The 20,851-nt window shown below is 39.6% G+C and overlaps 1 protein-coding gene across 1 annotated transcript; it reads right to left on the bottom strand.

Annotated features, from left to right (window-relative positions):
- Positions 1-3,617: 3,617 nt before the first annotated feature.
- WSB1 (WD repeat and SOCS box containing 1) lies at positions 3,618-20,318 on the bottom strand. The gene is made up of 9 exons (XM_055327134.1): positions 20,018-20,318; positions 13,155-13,323; positions 12,079-12,347; positions 10,412-10,543; positions 9,283-9,383; positions 6,881-7,053; positions 6,278-6,391; positions 5,102-5,209; positions 3,618-4,819 (listed from the first exon to the last, which is right to left on the bottom strand). The coding sequence occupies exons 1-9, from the start codon at positions 20,055-20,057 to the stop codon at positions 4,660-4,662; spliced, it is 1,266 nt and encodes a 421-aa protein (XP_055183109.1). The 5' UTR covers positions 20,058-20,318; the 3' UTR covers positions 3,618-4,659.
- Positions 20,319-20,851: the final 533 nt, after the last annotated feature.

The raw sequence follows: 20,851 nt of genomic DNA, 5'->3' as shown, positions 1-20,851 counted from the left end.
TGGGTAATAAAAATGATTTGAGATAAGCTCCTAAGGGGAGCAGCGTGGAAGAAGAAACTGACCAACACCCAGTGTAATTTCGCCCAGGCAGTGGGCAAAGGACAGAGCCCAAAGGCCATTTTCTCAACTGTGTGGGTTTCAATCTCCAAATTAAATTTGGAGTCAGTCCTTCCATGTTCAAAATTTCCGTGATTCAGTGAAAAGCAGGGCATGTTGGGAAGAGGTTATGCCTGACAGCATGCTGACCCAGGGGGGCGGGCAGACAAGGCAGGGACTAGCACAGTCTATGTTGACTGAATACCTTACCTATTGTGCCCATCTGTGGCCACCATGGAGACAAAGGGGGCCCTGGAGATAAACAACTGGAATTCAAATCCTGGATGTCATTTCACTTCTTTCCTTTTCCCCCCAGGAATGTCTGCTGTTTCTCTTCTAAGCTCAACCATTATCATTCAGGCCTGAAACCTGTCATTCCTGCCAAATTATCTTATGGACCTTACCGGTGGGGAGACAGTTGGGCAGCACAAAGAAACAGATACCCATGTGCTCGCTCTAGCAGAGCTGCTACGGATTTAAGAGGTACTGAGGAGGTATTCCTGCCAGTCCTATAGAAAGCTTTAACTAAAAAAAAAAAAAAAAAAAAAAAAAAAAAAAAAAAAGCTTTAACTGTGCTCACCTTCAACAATTAAGGATCGAATGATGGTATGAGACAGACTCAGGGAATCATGTGATTCACTGGGGGAGCTTCCCATTTTGCCTTAGAGCCCATCAGGCTGAGTGCAAACTTGAGGTTCTTTATGGTTTCCATTTTCTAGTAGCATCATCCCTGGGCTGTTTTATACCATTCTCACTAGCTTTCTCAGCTAGCTTTTAAATCTTTATTTTCCTGCAAGAACATTTCATTATTAATTAGCAGTTGGGAAACATATGCAAAACCACTCATTGGAGTCACCACTTCATCTGTCATTGAAAGTCCTTTTAATTCTATTTCCTGACCTACACTAGAGGTTCTTTTCTATGGTTCACACTTTATTTTTGGAGAAAAAATTTTAAAGCATCATTAGTGCTTCAGCCTCATTTAAAACAAAACAAAACAAAATGATCACGGTCATCACTGTTACACGTTTTCAAAACAGTCTAGGGTTTATTTTCAGACCAGAAGAGCGACTCCCAGTGGTATTATATATAGGCAGAGAAGTTCCTAGATTTCTATCACCTCTGAAAGAGAAACCACAAGGATAATCATGGTTGTCTCCAATAGGGAAAATGCCAATTAATTAAAAATTAAATGAGATTGCTCTTCCTTCCCCAATTCCAGCCTCAATATTTTTTTCCTGACTCAACTCTTAAACCTATATAAAATGCCAAATCACAACCACAAAGCTACTCAACTACCCATAATATAAATAAATAAATTTATACCTTGTTCAAACCAGGTATTTTGCTTTTGGCTAAAAGCAAGCTTTACAGAGCAAAGGGTAGGATGAAACTGTCTACTAATCTTTATTCCTCCTAAACATCTTACCATAAATAAACATAAATGGTTATGATGACCGTTTCTCCAGGTTGCACTTTACTGCTCACAGCTATTACTTCCAAAGAGATTAAACAAAACTCCAGTATACTCCAAATTGATACTTTATTGGATTTTGAAATGGACATGTAACTAACTGGTATTTAACTTTATTGTAGAAATTTTTTATAATCTATAGTCTATAGTTAAAATGCATTCTTAGGCCAGAACCTGGTCAGAATTACAAGATAAAAGATCACCCACAAACCTTCGATTCATCTGACGGATTCATTCCGATTTCTGGCTTGTGAGAAGAAAACATCTTCTTCCCAAGTATACTTTCCAAGTATTTTCTCATACTTGGGACTTTGTCATCTCTGTGCAGGCTGGCTAATAGCCAAGTCCCCTGCACCCATTAGCCACTGCCTCAACCCACAGGCATGCTAGAGTGGTCTTGCTGCCCAGAGGGTAGTGCAAACCTGTTGAATCCAACTTCACTCTGCCACAAGTAGGCAGGAGACTTCAAGGATCATAAAGTTAAGATTTGCCAACCTAAGATCAAGTTACAGATCTTAAAGTCATTTGAAGTCATTTAAATCATGTGAAATTGTGAAAGACAGCTTGGGTGCTGAGTGTGAGGCACCCCGGTGGGGCACTACAATAGGAAATTGAATCTGAACATAAATTATCTCACCAGTTCTCCAAATGGCACGCCTCTGGCAAATTGGATAGTGTCATTTTGATAAAATCCTCTAGCTAGAATCTGACCCGACCACATCTCTACCTTCCTGTTACTCATTCTGAAGTAGCATATCCTATATTTCCTTCTCCATAGACAAATGGAAAATTTAAGCATGTTTCTACTTGACTTCTGTTCCGTAGGCTTTTTTTTTTAAGATTTTATTTATTTATTCATCAGAGACACAGAGAGGAAGAGACACACAGGCAGAGGAAGAAGCAGGCTCCATGCAGGGAGCCTGAAGTGGGACTCAATCCCATGACTCCAGGATCACACCCTGAGCCAAAGGCAGATGTTCAACCGCTGAGCCACCCAGGCATCCCATATTCCGCAGTCTTCCATTCACCTTGGCACTATGATTTTCATACGAAAAGGTATCAAGCCATCTGGCCTCAGAGAATGCATCTTCCAAATAGGCAATTTTTACCCGATCAGGCATGTTGGTTAGAGAGTAAATAATTTCATGGTGTGAGAATAAGTAATGGGATCTTATCATTTTCAAACTATAAAGCAGACATTACAAAGTAAAATGCAAAAAGAAAAATCACAAGTTTAAAGATAAGATGCTTTTGTGCTTTTTGTAAAATAGGTGATTCTCAAGAAGTAACTTGGGCACATTTCCTATTGGTTATCAAACTTGTAACTTACATCCTTCATAGAGCCAACTCTAAGAACTTCCAGATAATTTCAGTGGCAACAATCATGTCTTCAAGAGCACACAGGACTAATAAATGTTTTGCTGATTTTACCTCCTCAAAAGGCCCACCTCGCTAGACTTTCCTCTGATAGACTTCCATAAGCTTGTTGGTTCCTCTAAAAGGTTGTATTTTTCTTTCACTCAAGTTATTTTCCCTTGTTCTAGAGCTTTCCTATGCCTTTTTTTTTTTTTAGTTTATTTAAGTAATCTTTACTTTTTTTTTTTTTTTAAGATTTTATTTATTTATTCATGAGAGAGACAGAGAGGCAGAGACACAGGCAGAGGGAGAAGCAGGCCCGATGTGGGATTTGATCCCAGACTCCGGGATCACGCCCTGGGCGGAAGGTAGGCACTAAAACAGCGGAGCCACCCAGGCATCCCAGTAATCTCTACTTTCAATGTGGGGCTTCAACCCATGACCCCGAGATCAAGAGTCATCTGCTCCACTGCCTGAGCCAGCCAGTAAGCATTAAGTACTACAGCAGTGCTCCCAGAACAAATCAATATAAAAATTGCTGCATTCATGAAGCATCAACTCTATAAAGTAGTAGTGCTTATGCTATTCATTACCTTTATTGCTTAATTTGCTGTGGTGCTGCATTGGTCCTACATTGGAGACACACAAAAGCACTAAACTGTCCAACATACTTAAGAAACATTTGTGATGGTGGTTTTTCACAAGTCTTTAATTAAAAAAATCAAAAATATATAATCAAGCATTTTACATAATGCATACATTCTTAATATCTGCAGGTAAGACAAAAAACAGAAGGCAAAAGCAGATATACTGTATTGCTTCTCTTTGGCAAATCACCAATATTACCCTCTGCAGAACCATATGATACATGTAAAAAAAAAACATAAAAAAACAAGCAAAACCATGGTCTTAAAATTGTCCCTTAGTACAAGTAACAAAATATTTAGCAATAATACAGTAGACGGATTTTGCAAAATGACTAAAATTTATAATACTTTATACCACGGGGTTGAAGTAGCAAGTTGCTTTCCAAAATTAAAGCCCGCAGCAACAGTTATAGTTATGGGCAAGGGTGAGAGTGGGGAGAAATAATGAGAAAAAGACAGACACACACACCCCTTTCCTAAACCTTGGCTCTGCTTTTTATTTAATAATGTCACATTCAAATTCTACCCCTTGGATGCCATTCCTAAAGAAAAAAATCCTTTCCTCAGAGGTTTTACTTGCAGGTCAGATGTCTGACTCCATCCCTGACCAAATTTGCATTTTTTTTTAAATCAGGAAATTCAGGTTCCTTTAGCCAATATTTACCATCAAACTCAGCCGCCCAGAATCAAAAACAAACAAAAAACAAAAAACAAAACTTCCTTCCACTTTACAGTGAAGATACATATTGAGGCTCTACTGAAGTAATATATACACGTTGGAACTAAGTTAAAAAAGCAAAAGGATCTATTCAACACATAGCAGCTTATATCTAAATATATACATTTATGTATATGTTTTCACAGTTAAATTTTAGGAAAAAAAATTACATTTGATATGTCCGCAAACAGTTCTTCTATAGTCTATAAATAATATTTTTAAATGCTCAAATGATCAAAATGCACTACAAGAATGCATCAAATTAAATAAATCTTCTAAACCTTGAAAAAGATACTTGAAGTCAGTCAAGCTTGAGGTTTGTGTCAAGTGTGCTCTGTCAGCCCCTAGTACCAGGAAGAGAGAGCCCTCTAAATACGATAGGAAAGAAACTCCAAAACTTTGGAAGGAATAGGCAGCTCCTGGACCTCTTGGGTGGGCATCACTCTCCGGATCGACATGCGACATAAATGTTGAAGGCTAGGGACTTGCCTTGGAGTGGCCCAAAAATACACACTTCCATCATGTGTCCTAAACAGAAACAAAACAAAAAAAATCATAAGCTCAGTCATCTACATACATGTAATCTCAACATCCCACCATTCAAACAACTAACATCCAAGGCTGTGTATCAAGAGTCACAAATACACATTAAAACCTAATTAAGGAGCCCTAACCAATGACCTTCTCTATGACAAAGCAACAGAATTATAAAGAGCCCTTATAGAAGATTTAGTGACAATAAAATACTGGCTACTTTGACTAAAAACCACCTTAAATTGCCTCTTAAAGAAAATAGAAAAATCAATTTACCCAGCAGCTAAAACACTGCCATCAGTAGAAAAGGCACAGCAAAGACCATTGCTCAAAGGTGCAACTTGAACTGGATAATCCTCATCAATTCTCCAGAACCTCACCATTCTAGAAAGGAAATAAATTGTCCAGTGAGTATCTAACCCAAAATTAAAGGTAAAAGCAACATCTATACTTCAGATAAAAAAATGCCACTCTAAGTCACAAAATATACACCATACCTGCAATTGTGTGTGGGCACATGCGCGTGCAACACACACACACACACACACACACACACACACACACACACACACCACTGCAGCCAAGGGATTACTCTAATTTGCTTTATAAAATATTTTCTAGCCTATACCAATCAGTAATTTGGATCAACTCACACTTAAGAGACTATAATGCTTAGCTGCCTTCCCTTCCTAGTGTTCAGATCCATAATGGTCACAACCAGGATCTTTCTCCTTACACTCAATTAATATCTGATCTGTTTTACTCTTTCCAAGGATTTAAAAAGCCTTTCACATAGGCAGAATGTGTTTAGAAACAGCAGAGACCTGATATTCAAAATGTGAACAAACAGAAAAACCATGACTGTTGGCAAAAAAACCTCCTCTTTGTTCTTGAAAGATGATAATGAGTTGCTTTTTGAATTAATGTGACCAAACTACTTAATACTGTATCCATGCACATGGCATGATAAAAGCTGAGCAAATGGAATGGCTATCCAGTTCTGCATCATTCCAGTAAGCAGCACAGCTCACTCGTGCAACATTTCATCTTGTAGCCTCAACTGCAGTGGACACAAGTGACTCTGCTTTTATCATGTTTCACTTTGAAAATGTCCTTCTGCTTCAACCTTTACAAGGTATTACTGAAAAATAAAACTGTGAGCTAAAAGCTAATTAAAAATCTACCCAGTCTCCCTACACCAGTTAACAAACAAGAAACACAGAGAAAGGCATACATTATCTTTAGTTTACATGGATACTTGTCAGGTCAATTTTCTTTAAGACACACATCTCCCAAAGTCTTATCTAGAGAAAGAGAAATTAAAACCCACATGGCAGAAAAGCTTTTTTTTTTTTTTTTTTTTAAAGGCTTGAAAAGGTTTCTAGTAAGTAGAAAGATGAAAGGAAATCTTTAAAAGATAATAATAGGTCAAACTGTAATTCCCACACTTACTTATCATCAGCAAGGCTTGCAACATGCAGTCCATCATGACTAAAGGACACAGATCGTACCCATCGATCATTTGCTCCTCCAGCAAATATTGGAGTAGGTGGGGGAAACAGGTGCCTGAGGTCAAGTACATGTTTTCAGTGAAAATGTGAGTCACTTCAAGAAGCAAAATTGCCCAGGTACAAAGTACATCTGACTTTGAATAATGCTTAAAGTGGCTTTAATGAACACAATCAAGGAGACTGAGTGGAGCTGATCCAAATTAAATGAAAGGAACCTTGAAAGAATTACCAATCTCCTTTTTACAATGTGACTCCAACATGTTTCAACAGTTTTTCAAAAACCTTGACCCGAAACTGTAATTAGAGTCCTATACTATTCGAATGACAATAACACAATCTGTATCAAGAGAGCCAAATTTGTTTAGAATTTATATTTAAAGCTGATTTATTCAAGGATTTAAATAATACTGAAATTTAGAACTATGATATACTACAATTTTAAGTCTTGCATGTTAGTGATCGTAATCATTCATATAGTTTCTTAAACGTTATACTAATAGCCAGACATGAATCCCAGACTACAATTAATTCATGCTGTACCCACCCAAATTCCATCAGAATGTCTCCATTATGCGGATCCCAGATATATACTCGAGTATCATAAGATGCAGTAGCCAGTAATGCTCCATCAGGAGAAAAGTCACAAGCTACAACATCATGGTGGTGTCCTTCTAATTTCCGTATCATGGTATATTTATCCATATTCCAAAGGAAAACCTGCAACAAAAAGGCAAATGTTATAGCTTCATTCAGGCACACAAAGGACAAAATGGCACAACTTAATCTAAAACTGCTAAATTTAATTATTATATTAAACATTACAAATTATAAATAATTAAAAGAATATGCTCAGTGTCATAGTCAGATTAAAATCAGTCTTTAAGTTAATTAAACATGCAAATTCTATTTCAAATGTTTCTGTTAAATGTTAATTTAAAAATAAGCCTAAACATAAAAAAGGCAATGCAATTTAACCACAAAGTTATACTGAAATCCATTTATTCCAAAAACTAATTAACTAAAATATACAGAAATAAATAGGGTTAAATACTACAAACCCCCTTTTTTTTCCAGAAACTACCAAATTTTTAAAAAATATACAGACAGAAAATGTAATGTTAACAAATTGTTACTCCATTGGCATCTCCCTTTGAGATAATCACTTGTTTACAATAGGCTTGGGTCACCAACGTGAGCCTAGGAAGAGAAACAGATACTGCAAGCAAAGAGAATTTTCACAGCCAAATGAAATTTCTTTGGCAAACAACAAGGATGTTAAACCACATTACAAAACGAAAAGACTACTTTATAAAAATATTACAATTAACACGTCTGTGAATCAAGATTTGCCAATCTTATTTTTCCCAAACCGACCACAATCATTAGTCATTTTAAGCATAAAATATTTAAATTACTTTAGTACAAGTTTATACATAGTTTGATTCTATAAGATCAGTACTTAGACTGTGCAGAATAGTTCTGAATAGGATTCAAATGTTTATTACTTCAGTCTAGTTATAGTAAATGCAAGCTTGGAGATTTACAACAATCCTAGTTAAGACAATCTCTCCTCTTGGAGTAAAGCAATCCTTTTTGCTACTTTTTCTGCACAGACACAATATTATTACTACTACCAAAGAAAAATTAATACAAATTTCAAGTTGGATCAAAGTCTTAAGGTATCTCTAACATCTCAAAGAATTCCAAAAAAAACAGCACAGAGAAACCATCTGAAAGCCAATTACATTACATTAAATTGGTTTCACATCTCAGACTCCCAATTCCATGAGACTGGAAGAACAATTTACTTGGAGTCATCAGTGGGTTTCACTGCGGGGGAAATTACTTTAAAAAAGAAAAAAAGAAAGAAAGAAAAGCAGAAAGTGGACATCGACCAGCACCTGTGTACGTACAGTACACCTTGCAGCCGAATGCAAGGTTACTTCATCCTATGGTAAAGGTCGCCCCCAGCCCGGTAGCCAGAGATGCCACTCTTTCTGCCCAGCTAACACCATTGTGCGCCTGTGTGCGAGTGGTGCCAGCATAACCTCAATCACACCAATATTGCTGCCACCACCTGTGACAGGGAAAGCAAGAAGCATATGGAAAACACACAGCCTAAAATAGCAATGTCAATATCTAGAGCTTTGTTCTTCTTATGATTTTTAAAGAACTAAATACTTTTTTTCTAAACTTCCAACATTTGCTAGTATCATTTTAACATACTTCTTGGCTAAATAAAATGCATTTAAAACCAGCCTCCCGCCCCCAATAATTCAGAGTGTATTGTGAATATCACATGTATTTGGACTTCAACATTTTTTATAAACATCTGAAGCGAATATGATCTCTTTAACTACACTAAGTCAGAGCTGGTAGACAACTAAAAGAGAGCTCATTAATCAGCATAAACATCTCAAGAATCACTTTATACTTAATCTGTCCACAGGTATGCTATGCAAGACAGACCATGTCAATTTCATCTATAATTCACTCTAGACATCATGAGTGCTGTTTTTAGTATTAGATTTTTAAGTTACTGTTTTTCAGTTAAATGTCCAGGACCAGCTGGGAATCAAAACTTTTTAAACAGCAAACTGGACAAAAAAAATAGAACAACAGAGAAGATAATTAGCGGGAATGTCTTAACATTTGGACTAGATCTCTTCTATAGCACATAACCTTTCCTAGATCTTAGAGAAAGTCAATTTGACATACCCCTTACTTTATGAGTATTATCTAACTAAAAGCAATCCAATTTCTCACTCCACAATCAATAACTATATTTAATTTCCCTCATGCAAATTCTCCCCCATCATGAAATAAAACATTTAAGATATTCATGACACCGAGCACAGATTTAATAGGTTACTTAGATTTAAAATGATTATGCACACATTATTATAATCCAGTTCACAATGAATGTACAAGAACTTTGATACATACTGCTTTACTGGCTCCCACTGAACACAGCATAGAAGAGTCAGGAGAGAATGCACAGCTATACACCCAGTTCTGATGGCCCCTCAATACTTTCATCATGTTTCCTGAACAGAAAGAAATACCTGTGTTAACTCTAAAGTTCACTTCAAATGAGCAGCATTTCAAAAATGGGAGAATCACAAACTTCTATAGCAAGGGTTGGATATAAACCAGTTGCTAAAAAAAAATAAAAAATAAATAATAAATAAAATAAACCATTTGCTTATCTTTGTAAAGTTTTATTGAAACAATCATGCCCATTTGTTTATGTTGTGCTACAATGGGAGAGCTGTAACTACGGCAGAGACAGCAAGGTCCACAAGCCTAAAATATTTACCATCTGACCTCCCCTTTTTTATTTTATATTTTTTAATAATAAATTTTTTTTATTGGTGTTCAATTTGCCAACATACAAAATAACACCCAGTGCTCATCCTGTCAAGTGCCCCCCCTCAGTGCCCGTCACCCATTCACCCCACCCCCCCCCGCCCTCCTCCCCTTCCGCCACCCCTACCTAGTTTGTTTCCCAGAGTTAGGAGTCTTTATGTTCTGTCTCCCTTTCTGATATGACCCCCCCTTTAAAAAATATATTTTATTTATTCATGAGAGACAGAGGGGGGGGGCAGGCAGAGACACAGGCAGAGGGAGAAGCAGGCTCCATGCAGGGAGATGCGGGACTCAATCCCAGAACTCCGGGATCACGCTCTGAGACAAAGGTAGATGCTCAACCACTGAGCCACCCAAGCATCCCAAATAAAATCTTTAAGATGAAGGAAATAAACTAACGCAGACCAATTCATATAAAACCTTAAAATTGACCCGGGTTTTGCCCTCATATAGTTGATACATATCTGTGTGGTTAGTTTCTGAATATTATCAGATTGTTCAGAGTAACAGCTGGCTCCTATTCTGGGTCACATTTATAGTTTCATCTACACGGGTCAAGGTACCAAATGATTAAGCAGAGAAAAAGGAAACTTTGATCATACATCACTTTTAAAGTCAAATGCCCCAATGATCAACACTTCTTGACATCTCTCAGTAGTAACATCAAGAAAATCATTCTGTTTCCCAGCCTGGAAAAAAGACATACCATCATCTTTCAGGTCCCATACTCTCAGAGTTTTGTCTCTTGAAGCTGATACTAGGATCAAGCTCCCATCTGGAGCAAAAGTTAAATCTCTGACCACTTCAGTATGATCTACCAAGTTAAGGAGGAGTTTTCCTAAATGCAATGGAAAAGCGGGAAAAAAAAATGTTAATTTTTATCAGCTTCCCTTTTAAAAAACATAAGGTTCTTCATTAAAAATATTTAAGTAAAAAAAAAGAAAATTTAAGTAGAAACACTTGGCACCTCCTTAGTTTCCCAAGTTAAAGTGACTTTACTGTCACTTTTCTTTCTTTCTCTCTGATTTTATTTATTTATTCATGAGAGACACAGAGAGAGGCAGAGACACAGGCAGACTGAGAAGCAGGCTCCATGCAGGGAGCCCGATGCAGGACTCGATGCTGGAACTCCAGGATCACGCCCTGAGCTGAAGGCAGGCACTCAAGTGCTGAGCCACCCGGGCGTCCCCTTACTGTCACCTTTAAAGATTCTCTATTTACAATGTCTTAAAATGGATTGTTTCCTGAATAGCTAAGCCTAAATTTTTTAGATAACTTTAAAGAGAATTCCTGAAATGTAAATAAGTTATTTTACTATGAGGAATACCTAGATTATAATTTTTAATCTTTGTATAATGATTTTAAATATAAAACCAAATTTTCCCTTTTCTTTTCCTTGGCCTTGGATTACTAATAGACTGTCAAATTCCCCAAAGATTCATGTCATCCCACAAAATCCTAAATTTTCAAAAATAATCAGTGAAAAATGTATTTTATTTATTTAATTTTGTGAGTTTTCTATGAAAATCTAATGTGCTTTCCTTAAATTTTTTTCAAGAATCCAATCAAATTTACCAACTCATTATCCTCACTCAATAGTAATATCACTTGCTGTGTTCTACTGTACATAGTTTAATGGTCATTTTAAAGAAATCCTTCAAATTTGAGTATATATCAGCCAGAAACTGTTTTAGTCAGTGAACACATTTTTTTTTAATTGCCCAAAGAATTTAACTTCTCAACCTATCTAGTTAAACCTTAGATAAAATATCACTAAAACCTTCCAAAGGTTAGACAATGATTGTTGAAAATCAGATTTGCCTTGAAAGCTTCCAAGCTCTCATCGAAAAAGTATAAAAAAAGTACCTTGGGGGCAGCCCGGGTGGCTCAGTGGTTTAGCGCTACCTTCAGCCCAGGGCCCAATCCTGGAGACCCGGGATAGAGTCCCACATTGGGCTCCCTGGATAGAACTTGTTTCTCCCTCTGCCTGTGTCTCTCTGCCTCTCTCTCTCTCTCTCTCTCTCTGGGTCTCTCGTGAATAAATAAAATATTAAAAAAAAAAAAAAGTACCTTGCCATTTAAACCGTAAACTAATTTATAAATTAATTTATAAATAAGAATTATACATTACTTAGTCATGCCCTTCTTGCTGTAGTATTCTCTGAAGAGTATCAAGCAATGAGAACTCTATTTTCTTAAAGTAAAACCATGAGCTGAAGATGCTCTGCAGGCCACAATTAAAAAGATACACTCATAACACCAATTCTTGCTTTTCAGTACGTTAAAATCCTCAAATCACATATTCTAGTGCCTATGAGAGATGCCCTGCATCAAAAAATAATCAAGTTTGCTTTTAAAACTATGGCTCCGTACCTGTATATACATCCCATATTTTGATACGCCCATTGTTTAACCCTGTGGCAAGGAGCAGCTGATCTTGTCCAAATCTGAATCGATGCCATTCTATATTGACACAGCGACTCTGTTTTTCTGGAACTGAAGATCCAAAAGCAAGACTCCAGACTATGTCACCACAGTCTATAATATGCTCACGAGGCTTATTTTTCTGACCACCATCACTGTTTTGTCTTGACAATCTCAAACTGCTTGAATTGGTGATATTCTTGGTGCCATGCAAGAGACTGAGGGGAGAAAAAAGGTCAGACTGACATCTAGTTATTACTTACTTACTCTGGACTCCACTTATACTCTTATTGCTAGAGCAGATAGATAAATGAAACAATGATAAAGGTTAAAATAACCTCACTATTATCATAGTGATACTGAGTAACAATAGAATTCTATGGGTGGGAAGGGGAAAAGTTGCTATTAGCTATGAGGGTATGACCAAATAAATTCAAAGCCTGATTAACTTAAGATATTATAAAACTGACACCAGAAAATTACCTCAAAAATAACCCACAATAATTAGTAGTTTCCCATACTTTCTAGACCTAAAATAATATGTAATAAGGACATTAACTAATACAACCATGAAAGTCAACTAGACACAAAAGGGAGGGAGATTCAATTTAGTATATGATACATTTTAGAAAAAATTCCAACAAATACTCAAATCCAAGCAGAGGAACTGTAAGTACATAAAAAATAATTATACGATCACTGTTATCACTATAAAATGTTGCGAAACCCAAAAGGCATCACATAACAAAGGTCACCTGCTTTGGCACAATATACATACTACCAAGGAACCATTAATCCACTTTTTAATACAAAAGTATAAAAGTATCTGAGAAAGTATTCTATAATGTATAAAGCTAAACAATTCTTCCCACAAATTTTCCAATAAATATATTCAGCTTATGATTAAAATATTTACAATAGTCTACAAAGGAAAAACTTAAATATCAATCTTTTTATCACTCCACATAAAGAAAATAGTAAATTCTACAAAGAGATACAAAATACAAAAAAGAAGAGTGTCTTACAAGTTCTTAAGGCACTGGGACCACGGAACAAGCTTTACTGTACGATGTCCTTGTGACCAAGCAAAGTACGAACCATCTGGAGCAAAAGCAACAGTCCAATTTTCACGACCACATTTCTTGTCAAAAGGAGCTGCTGGAGCTAAAAGTTCTCCTATAGTACGTGATCTCACTAGAAGAAAAAAAAATACACAGGATGCCATATATAACCAATAATGAATTTGAGACTGCCTCCGTATTAATTTGGAACTCTTAACTCCATTGAGTTTCTATGCAGACAAGGTATAAGGAGTTCTGCTTTCTACTCTCTTAAGAGAGGTATGTGAAGACCCTTTAATGATAATAACTATCTTCAAGTTTAGATAAAGTGATTTTCCAACATCTCTCCACCCATGAGTTTTAGAAAGCTTCAATTAAACAAACTAGTTAAGTGATAATAATATAATGATATATATCAGGGCCAGCAATGATAAGTCCTGATTTGCATTGTCTTAGCTCCTCATCAAATTACTAACATTTAAAATGCAACAGGCTAAACTTATTTTGTAAGAAAAGTATCTTCCAAAAATTTGTAGCTTTCAGGGGCAACTGGATGGCTCAGTGGTTGAGCATCTGCCTTCAACTCAGGGCATGATCCCGGGGTCCTGGGATTGAGACCCATATCGAGCTCCCTGTAGGGAGCCTGCCTCTGCCTCTGCCTGTTTCTCATGAATAAATAAAAGAAAAAAATTTGTCGTTTTCAAAAACCACAAATCACTGTAATACAATATCATTACTCAAAGAAAAGCACTATTAAATGATTTAAACATGAATATTAAAGAGATCATTTTCTTTTTCTAAAGATTTCTTAAAAATAATTTAACTCACAACCCCAAGATAAAGAGGCATATACTCCACTAACTGAGCAAGCCAGGTGCCCCACATGAATATTCTTTTTTTTTCAAGTCCAAGTCACAAAAATCACAAACCCCCCAGAACTAGAAGGGACTTAAAAGTTATTACAATCTCCCAACCAGTGCTTTAAAATGCATTACATTTGTGATCCTCAAATAGGGGTCCTCAAGCATCTTACTAGTGGACCACAAGCTGACCCAAAATGGAATTCTTTTGGTTTTTAAGGACAGAGAATGGAAAAATTTCATACATTTTAAAATTTAGTCAAAAATAAAAATAAAAATAAATAAAAATAAAATTTAGTCAATAAATTTATCATTCATACCAAAAACTGGCATATTACCAGAGTATACAGAGACTTTTTGTTGTGCATTTATCAAGAAGCATGATCAATAAGCTCCTACTGTACATGTGTGCATGCAAACTTGACCAGAGTTTCCTCAATTTGGGAAAAGAATCTTTATCAGTGCATCACTACCACTGTTTTCTTGGGTTGGTCTTGATTTCAAATTTTGCTACTCTTCCTTTTTAGGTATAAACTAATTATCACTTTAGTTTTCCCATTATCTACTTTGTGATTAGTTGTGTGATCAACATCTAGCGTATTTTTTGTTTTTGGCTTAAACTTACCAACAATTAAATTACATATATCCTATATATTGCACTTCAAATAAGAACCACTTATTCAGGCAGCCTGGGTGGCTCAGCGGTTTAGCACCGCCTTGGGCCCAGGGTGTGATCCCGGAGACCTAGGATGAGTCTGTGTTGGGCTCCCTGCATGGAGCCTGCTTCTCCTTCTGCCTGTGTCTCATCCTCTATCATGAATAAATAAATAAGATCTTAAAAAAAAAAAAAGAACCACTTATACTCTTATTGATAGAGCAGATAGATAAAACCCCCCTGCCCCCCACATATTCATTCAGGTGATGACACTTTAAGTCTCAATGTGTGTTCTGTCAACAGCCAGTGGAGCACCTGGGATATAATAGGTGATCAGTAAATATTTATTGAATGAATATGAAAGCACATGTATAAGCTCCCATTCTTGAATGATTTCAATATTTCCTTGCCCAAGTTTTTGATACATTACCAAATGAGCTATGGTTTAAAAAGTAAAAGGAGTGCCTGGCTGGCTAGGTCAGCAGAACACGTGACTGCTGATCTCAAGGCTGTAGGTTCAAGATTGATGTTGGGTAAAGAGATTACTTAAAAGTAAAACCTAAAACCAAAATTAAAAAAAAAAAAGGAAAACAAAACTGAGACCTATTTTTCTATGATATTCATAAATATGAATACCTAATAAGGCTTATTCTATTTTTATGCAGCTGACATTATCAAAAATCTCCTCCTTGCCCACTCTACCCACTCAGTCCCAATTTTGACCTAAGAGAAAAAACTTAAAACCATTCTCACCTGATAGTCACATACTGAAGTCAGCTGTGACATCAGCAACTAAATCTTTTCACCAGGCTAAACTCCATAGGCCTGTCAATCAATCCTTAGATTACATGGTTTCAAGTCCATTCCCCACCTTTGCCATCATCACTTTTCTGGATAAATTCTAGTTAGTAATGGTCCTCGTAAAAGTGGCATCCAGAAATAAACACAGTATTTCAGGTGTGGTTTAATTAAAGCAGCAGAATCCCATCCCCACTCCCACCCCTACCCCAACTGTATCAATACGACATAAGGTGACATTAATCTCACCAGCAGTTACAGGACTTTCTTTTTTTTAATTTTTAATTTTTAAAAGATTTTATTTATTCATTCATGAGAGACACAGAGAGAGGGGCAGAGACACAGGCAGAAGGAGAACAGGCTCCTTAGAGGAGCCTGATGCGGGACTTGATCCCAGGATCCCAGGGATCACGCCCTGGGCAGAAGAGAGGCGCTCAACTGCTGAGTCACCCAGGCATCCCTACAGGACTTTCTTAATATAAAATCCACAAATCAACAACCCTCATATGCCTGCAAAATGATTTTTTTTTGAAATATATAAATGATTTTTGAAAGGCCTTGATATACCTTACATTGCTTTTCCTTATATTCTTCCAAGTCCATAGTGTCAGTCATCTCACTACGGTAGTTCATGGGCCTGGCTCCTGAATTTGCAACCCCTGCCTAAATCTTTTTTTTTTTTTTTTTAATAATTTGGGTTTCTGTTTAATCATACCTTTTATTTTTTTAAAGATTGTATTTATTTATTCACTAGCACACACACACACACACACACACACACACACACACACACAGAGGCAGAGACACAGGCAGAGGGAGAAGCAGGATCCATGCAGGGAGCCCGATGCAGGACTCGATCCTAGGACTCCAGGATCACGCCCTGCCAAAGGCAGGCGCTAAATCACTGAACCACCCAGGGAGCCCCCATACCTATCTTTTAAAATCCATAAATTCTAAGAGAAAAAAAGCAAAGTTCACAAGTCAGGGAAGCAAGTTTTAAAATTCAACTGGGAAAAAAAAATAAAATGAAATTCAACTGGGAAAAAAATCTTTTCAACTGAAAAATCCAAGCATTATCTTAAAGAGAAAGCCCCTAGCTAAACTTGATGAGCATATTCATATAACCTTTGTGTCAAAAAACAGAGGACTAGCCCTTGCATTCAACTTCAAAAACATCTGGCTAATTAGTCTAGAACTCTTCACTCCTTTAGCAAGCATCAACTTTCCCACAAAAGACTCTTTTAGTCTGTATTTTAGGATCATTCTATTTTTCTTTTAGCGTGACCACAATCACAAAACTCCTCTGTATAAAGGTTGGAAAGTAACTAGAAAACTGGTTCAAATAACAAAAACCATGAAATAATAAGCTGATTCATTCTTAAATATATAGAAATTCAAGGTCATTATTTTGAAACTACCAAATAAATAGATGCTATACTGTCACAAGTATTGTATTAATAATTAGCTTTGTGTTTCCTTGCTTCTACAGTCATAGCAAGTGATTTTTTTTTCAAATGATTTTTGCATCAAATGATCCAAGCACTCATTTAGATACTTACTGGTACAATATTATCAGTAGCACAGGGTTATAATGAATCTTGAAAAAAAAATTGTTACACCTTTATTATCTGCAGCTGTTTAATGTTAGTATCCTAAGAAATATGATTTAATGACCTTTTATTTTTTTAGTTTTTTTTTTTTTTAATTTTTATTTATTTATGATAGTCACAGAGAGAGAGAGAGAGGCAGAGACACAGGCAGAGGGAGAAGCAGGCTCCATGCACCGGGAGCCCGACGCGGAATTCGATCCCGGGTCTCCAGGATCGCGCCCTGGGCCAAAGGCAGGCGCCAAACCGCTGCGCCACCGAGGGATCCCCTAGTTATTTTTTTTAATTTTTTTTTAATTTTTATTTATTTATGATACTCAGAGAGAGAGAGAGAGAGAGGCAGAGACATAGGCAGAGGGAGAAGCAGGCTCCACACAGGGAGCCCGATGTGGGATTCGATCCTGGGTCTCCAGGATCACGCCCTGGGCCAAAGGCAGGCGCCAAACCGCTGCGCCACCCAGGGATCCCTATTTTTTTATTTTTTAAATGACCTTTTAATAAGGGGAAAGCTGCCTGCCATGGGAACTCAGCCATAAAATTTAACACTACATTATCTATCTGTGTAGTAGTAACACACCGAGTCACTGCTGAACCAAGTGAACCAGATTTAGCTACTTCTCATTCCTCTCTGCAATTTCATAACCAGAAAGGGAGGATCTTCCGTAGTGCCTTGTGAAAGAGGGCAGCAGCCTCAGGCGTACTCCCTGTCACACAGGACTTCTTTAATCATTCAAGAAATCTTGCCTCTCCTCTTTCAGTACTTGAGAAACCAAAGCGCTATAATTAATACCCAAGAAAAAAGGGGAAAACTTAAGTCCTCACTGAAAGATAAAAAGCTACAGAGATATTACTGTTTAACTCTGTATCCAAATGGTACTTCCAAAGAAAAAAGAAACAAAAGAAACAAAGAAACTTTTTTTTAAAGCTTAAAAAAGGCCAAAGTTCTTTTAGATATGTGGGACTTGGCTAGAAATTTTATACTATAGCCAGCAAATAACACAGAGATCTACTACGCAAAAATTTTCAATTGAAAAGGCTACTACTTAGTGGATGGTTCTTCTACCTTATGCAGGTATGCTCAGAAACTCTATCCAGCCCTTAGAAGACAGGACTGGAAAGTTTTCAAAATAGTTCATCAAGATCAAGTAAAACAGATAAATGAAAGGCAGATCACTTATCTGTGATATTATTGTGCAGCAGTGGGAGAAAAAAAGCCCACTGGACTAAGATTAAGAACTTCTGAGTTCTATGTTCCACTTTAGTAGGACTTGAAGTCTTTAAATAGGTATAATAAAAATTGGGCATGAATTTTGTTTTATCTGTATAGTTAAAATAGTTATTAAAACCAGGGTTAAAGTCTCCTCCTAACCTGTCATTCAACCTTATCCTTCAGAAAACAAAAGTTCAGAATTCTTTTTTTTTTTTTTAATTTATTCACGAGAAGCAGAGGGAGAAGCAGGCTCCATGCAGGGAGCCCGACATGGGACTCGATCCCAGCACCGAGGCTGGGATCACGGCCTGAGCTGAAAGGAGACGCTCGACCGCTGAGCCACCCAGGTTGCCCAAAAGCCAGAATTCTAAAATTACTGTCTCTAGACATAAAAACTCAACCCGCATACAGGATAGAGGGCCTTTTGGATACTTCAGCTTTTCCCTCTCTCTAGAAATACCTCCTCCACATATTTAAGGGCATACATTTAGCCGAAGAACAGGAAAATGCAAAGGTTCTGCTCTGTAGCCACCAACAATTTTCATTTAATTAACAGAGTAAATTCAGTGTTGGATTTGTTGTTGTTGTTGTTGTTGTTGTTTTTCTGGAGAAGGGGCCTGCTAAATCCTTTTTTTTTAAAGATTTTATTTATTTATTAGAGAGAGAGAGGCAGAGACACAGCCAGAGGGAGAAGCAGCCCCACGCAAGGAGCCCGACGTGGGACTCGATCCTGGATCCTGGGATCACGCCCTGAGCCAAAGGCAGACGCTCAGCCGCTGAGCCACCCAGGCGGGCCTATTTTATTAATTTTTATTTTGTTTTTTTTTTCTATTTTAATTTTTTAAATGAAAACCGTACATATTTAAGATGCGTAACATGACTTGGTAAGTCCAAAGTCGACTCAGCCTCTCCATCAACGCACAGCACCCCCCCCCCAGTCGTCCCACGGATTCCACCGTCAAGGCAGAATTCAAACGTGGGGCGAAACGCGGGGTGCCCTCACGGAGCCACGGAGGCGGTGCCGCCGCTTCCCAGAGGCCTTTCCAGGGTGCTCTCCTACAACCGCTGCCCTCCGTCGCTCCACCCAGCCGCTCCGCTCCTCCCCGCTCCTCCGTGTAGGCGAGATAAGCGAGTCTCCTCCCCCGAACCCCGGCCGTTCTTAACGCCCACGGCCCTCCAGAACACCGCTGTCCTCAGGCTGACGGCGCCCCTCCCGCCGCGCTTCTCCACAGCGGCCGAGGTGCACGAGGACCCCTCCCCTTTGAGCACCCTCGGAACACACAAGCTCACTTCCGCGTCGTGAAATTTTTAGAGTCCCCGAGACTCGGCCAGCACTCGCCTACCCACTGGACGCCCCAGACGTGGGGCCCGGAGGATCCCAGGACCCTGGCGGTGTGCGGACCTGCTTAGAGAAAGCCGGGGTCCCCGGGCTCCCCGGGCTCCCCGGACCCGAGGATCCGCCGCTTCCCTGCCGCCAGCCAGGCGCCCGGTAGGCGCCGCACCAGCGCTGACCCCACGTACCCCTCGGCGGGTGGCACCCGCTTCCTTCCTCCTGGCTCCAGCGCTCGGCCCCGGCTCACCCCCGGCTCACCCCCCACCGTTTAGACTCAGAGTCGCTTCCTCCTCCGGGGACTCCCCGCGTCTCCGCAGCCCCGGCGCGCTCCCGAGCAGCCCCCACCCACCGTCCCATTCCTCACCGATCTCTTTCTCGTTGACCCTCGGGGGAAAGCTGGCCATCTATGGGGCACCGTCTGATTCCGGGGGCGCGATGCGGACGCAACCACAGAGAAGGGGCCGGTGAGCGCGGAGGGGCGTGACGCGGGCTCGGTCCCTCCCGGACCGGGGACGGAGGGGAGGGGCGGGGGCGGTGGCGGCGGCCTCTGCCGACTGCCCCGGGACAGCTCCGGAAGGCCCGGGACCAAACTACGGAGTCAAACACAGACAATAGACGCCGGTCCCTGCCTCAAGCCTACGGACCGAGACCCTGCCTCCGACGCCGCCGACCGCAAACCAGACACTGGAGACAAAATGGCGGACAGCGCGGGAGATAGCAGGGCGGCGTGGGCGGGCCCTGATGACGCCGCCGCCCGAGGCCCCGCCCCCCGACGCTCGGGACGTGCCGGCCGGGGCTGGGCGCCCCTTCCCCCCGCCGGGGGCGCACGGGCGTTTCCGCGAGGACCCGACCGGCTGGGGCGGAAAGAGCGGGGAGGCGGGGGCGGGGCTGCGGCCGGAGCCCAGCGGAGGCCCGGAGCGCGGGCTACGACCTGTGCGCCCACTTCGGGGTTTGCCCCAGTCCTCGCTCCCCGCCCCCAGGGGCCGCAGCCTGGGCTGCATTTCTAAGGCAAAAGGAGCATGAATGTGTCACGCGGTCAAGCCCACCGCCTAAACATGGCGTGGGATTTAAACTGGCTGAACCGGGACACCTGGGTGGCCCAGTGGTTGAGCATCCGCCTTTAGCCCACGGCGTGATCCTGGAGTCCTATGTCGGGTTCCCCACCAGGAGCCTGCTTCTCCCTCTGCCTGTGTCTCTG

This window comes from Nyctereutes procyonoides, unplaced genomic scaffold (genome assembly GCF_905146905.1).
Source record: "Nyctereutes procyonoides isolate TBG_1078 unplaced genomic scaffold, NYPRO_anot_genome, whole genome shotgun sequence".
Lineage (NCBI taxonomy): Eukaryota > Metazoa > Chordata > Mammalia > Carnivora > Canidae > Nyctereutes > Nyctereutes procyonoides.
The sequence above is the reverse complement of the archived record's forward strand: the minus strand, read 5'-3'. Positions and strand labels throughout refer to the sequence as shown.

Bases quoted from the DNA above. Each gene is read 5' to 3' on its own strand.
- WSB1 (XM_055327134.1), bottom strand. From the start codon at position 20,057: ATGGCCAGCTTTCCCCCGAGGGTCAACGAGAAAGAGATCG. The intron at 10,544-12,078 runs GTACGGAGCCAT...CATTGCATTTAG, and splicing joins AATATGGGATGTATATACAG to GAAAACTCCTCCTTAACTTG. The intron at 6,392-6,880 runs GTGGGTACAGCA...ACTTGACCTCAG, and splicing joins GACATTCTGATGGAATTTGG to GCACCTGTTTCCCCCACCTA.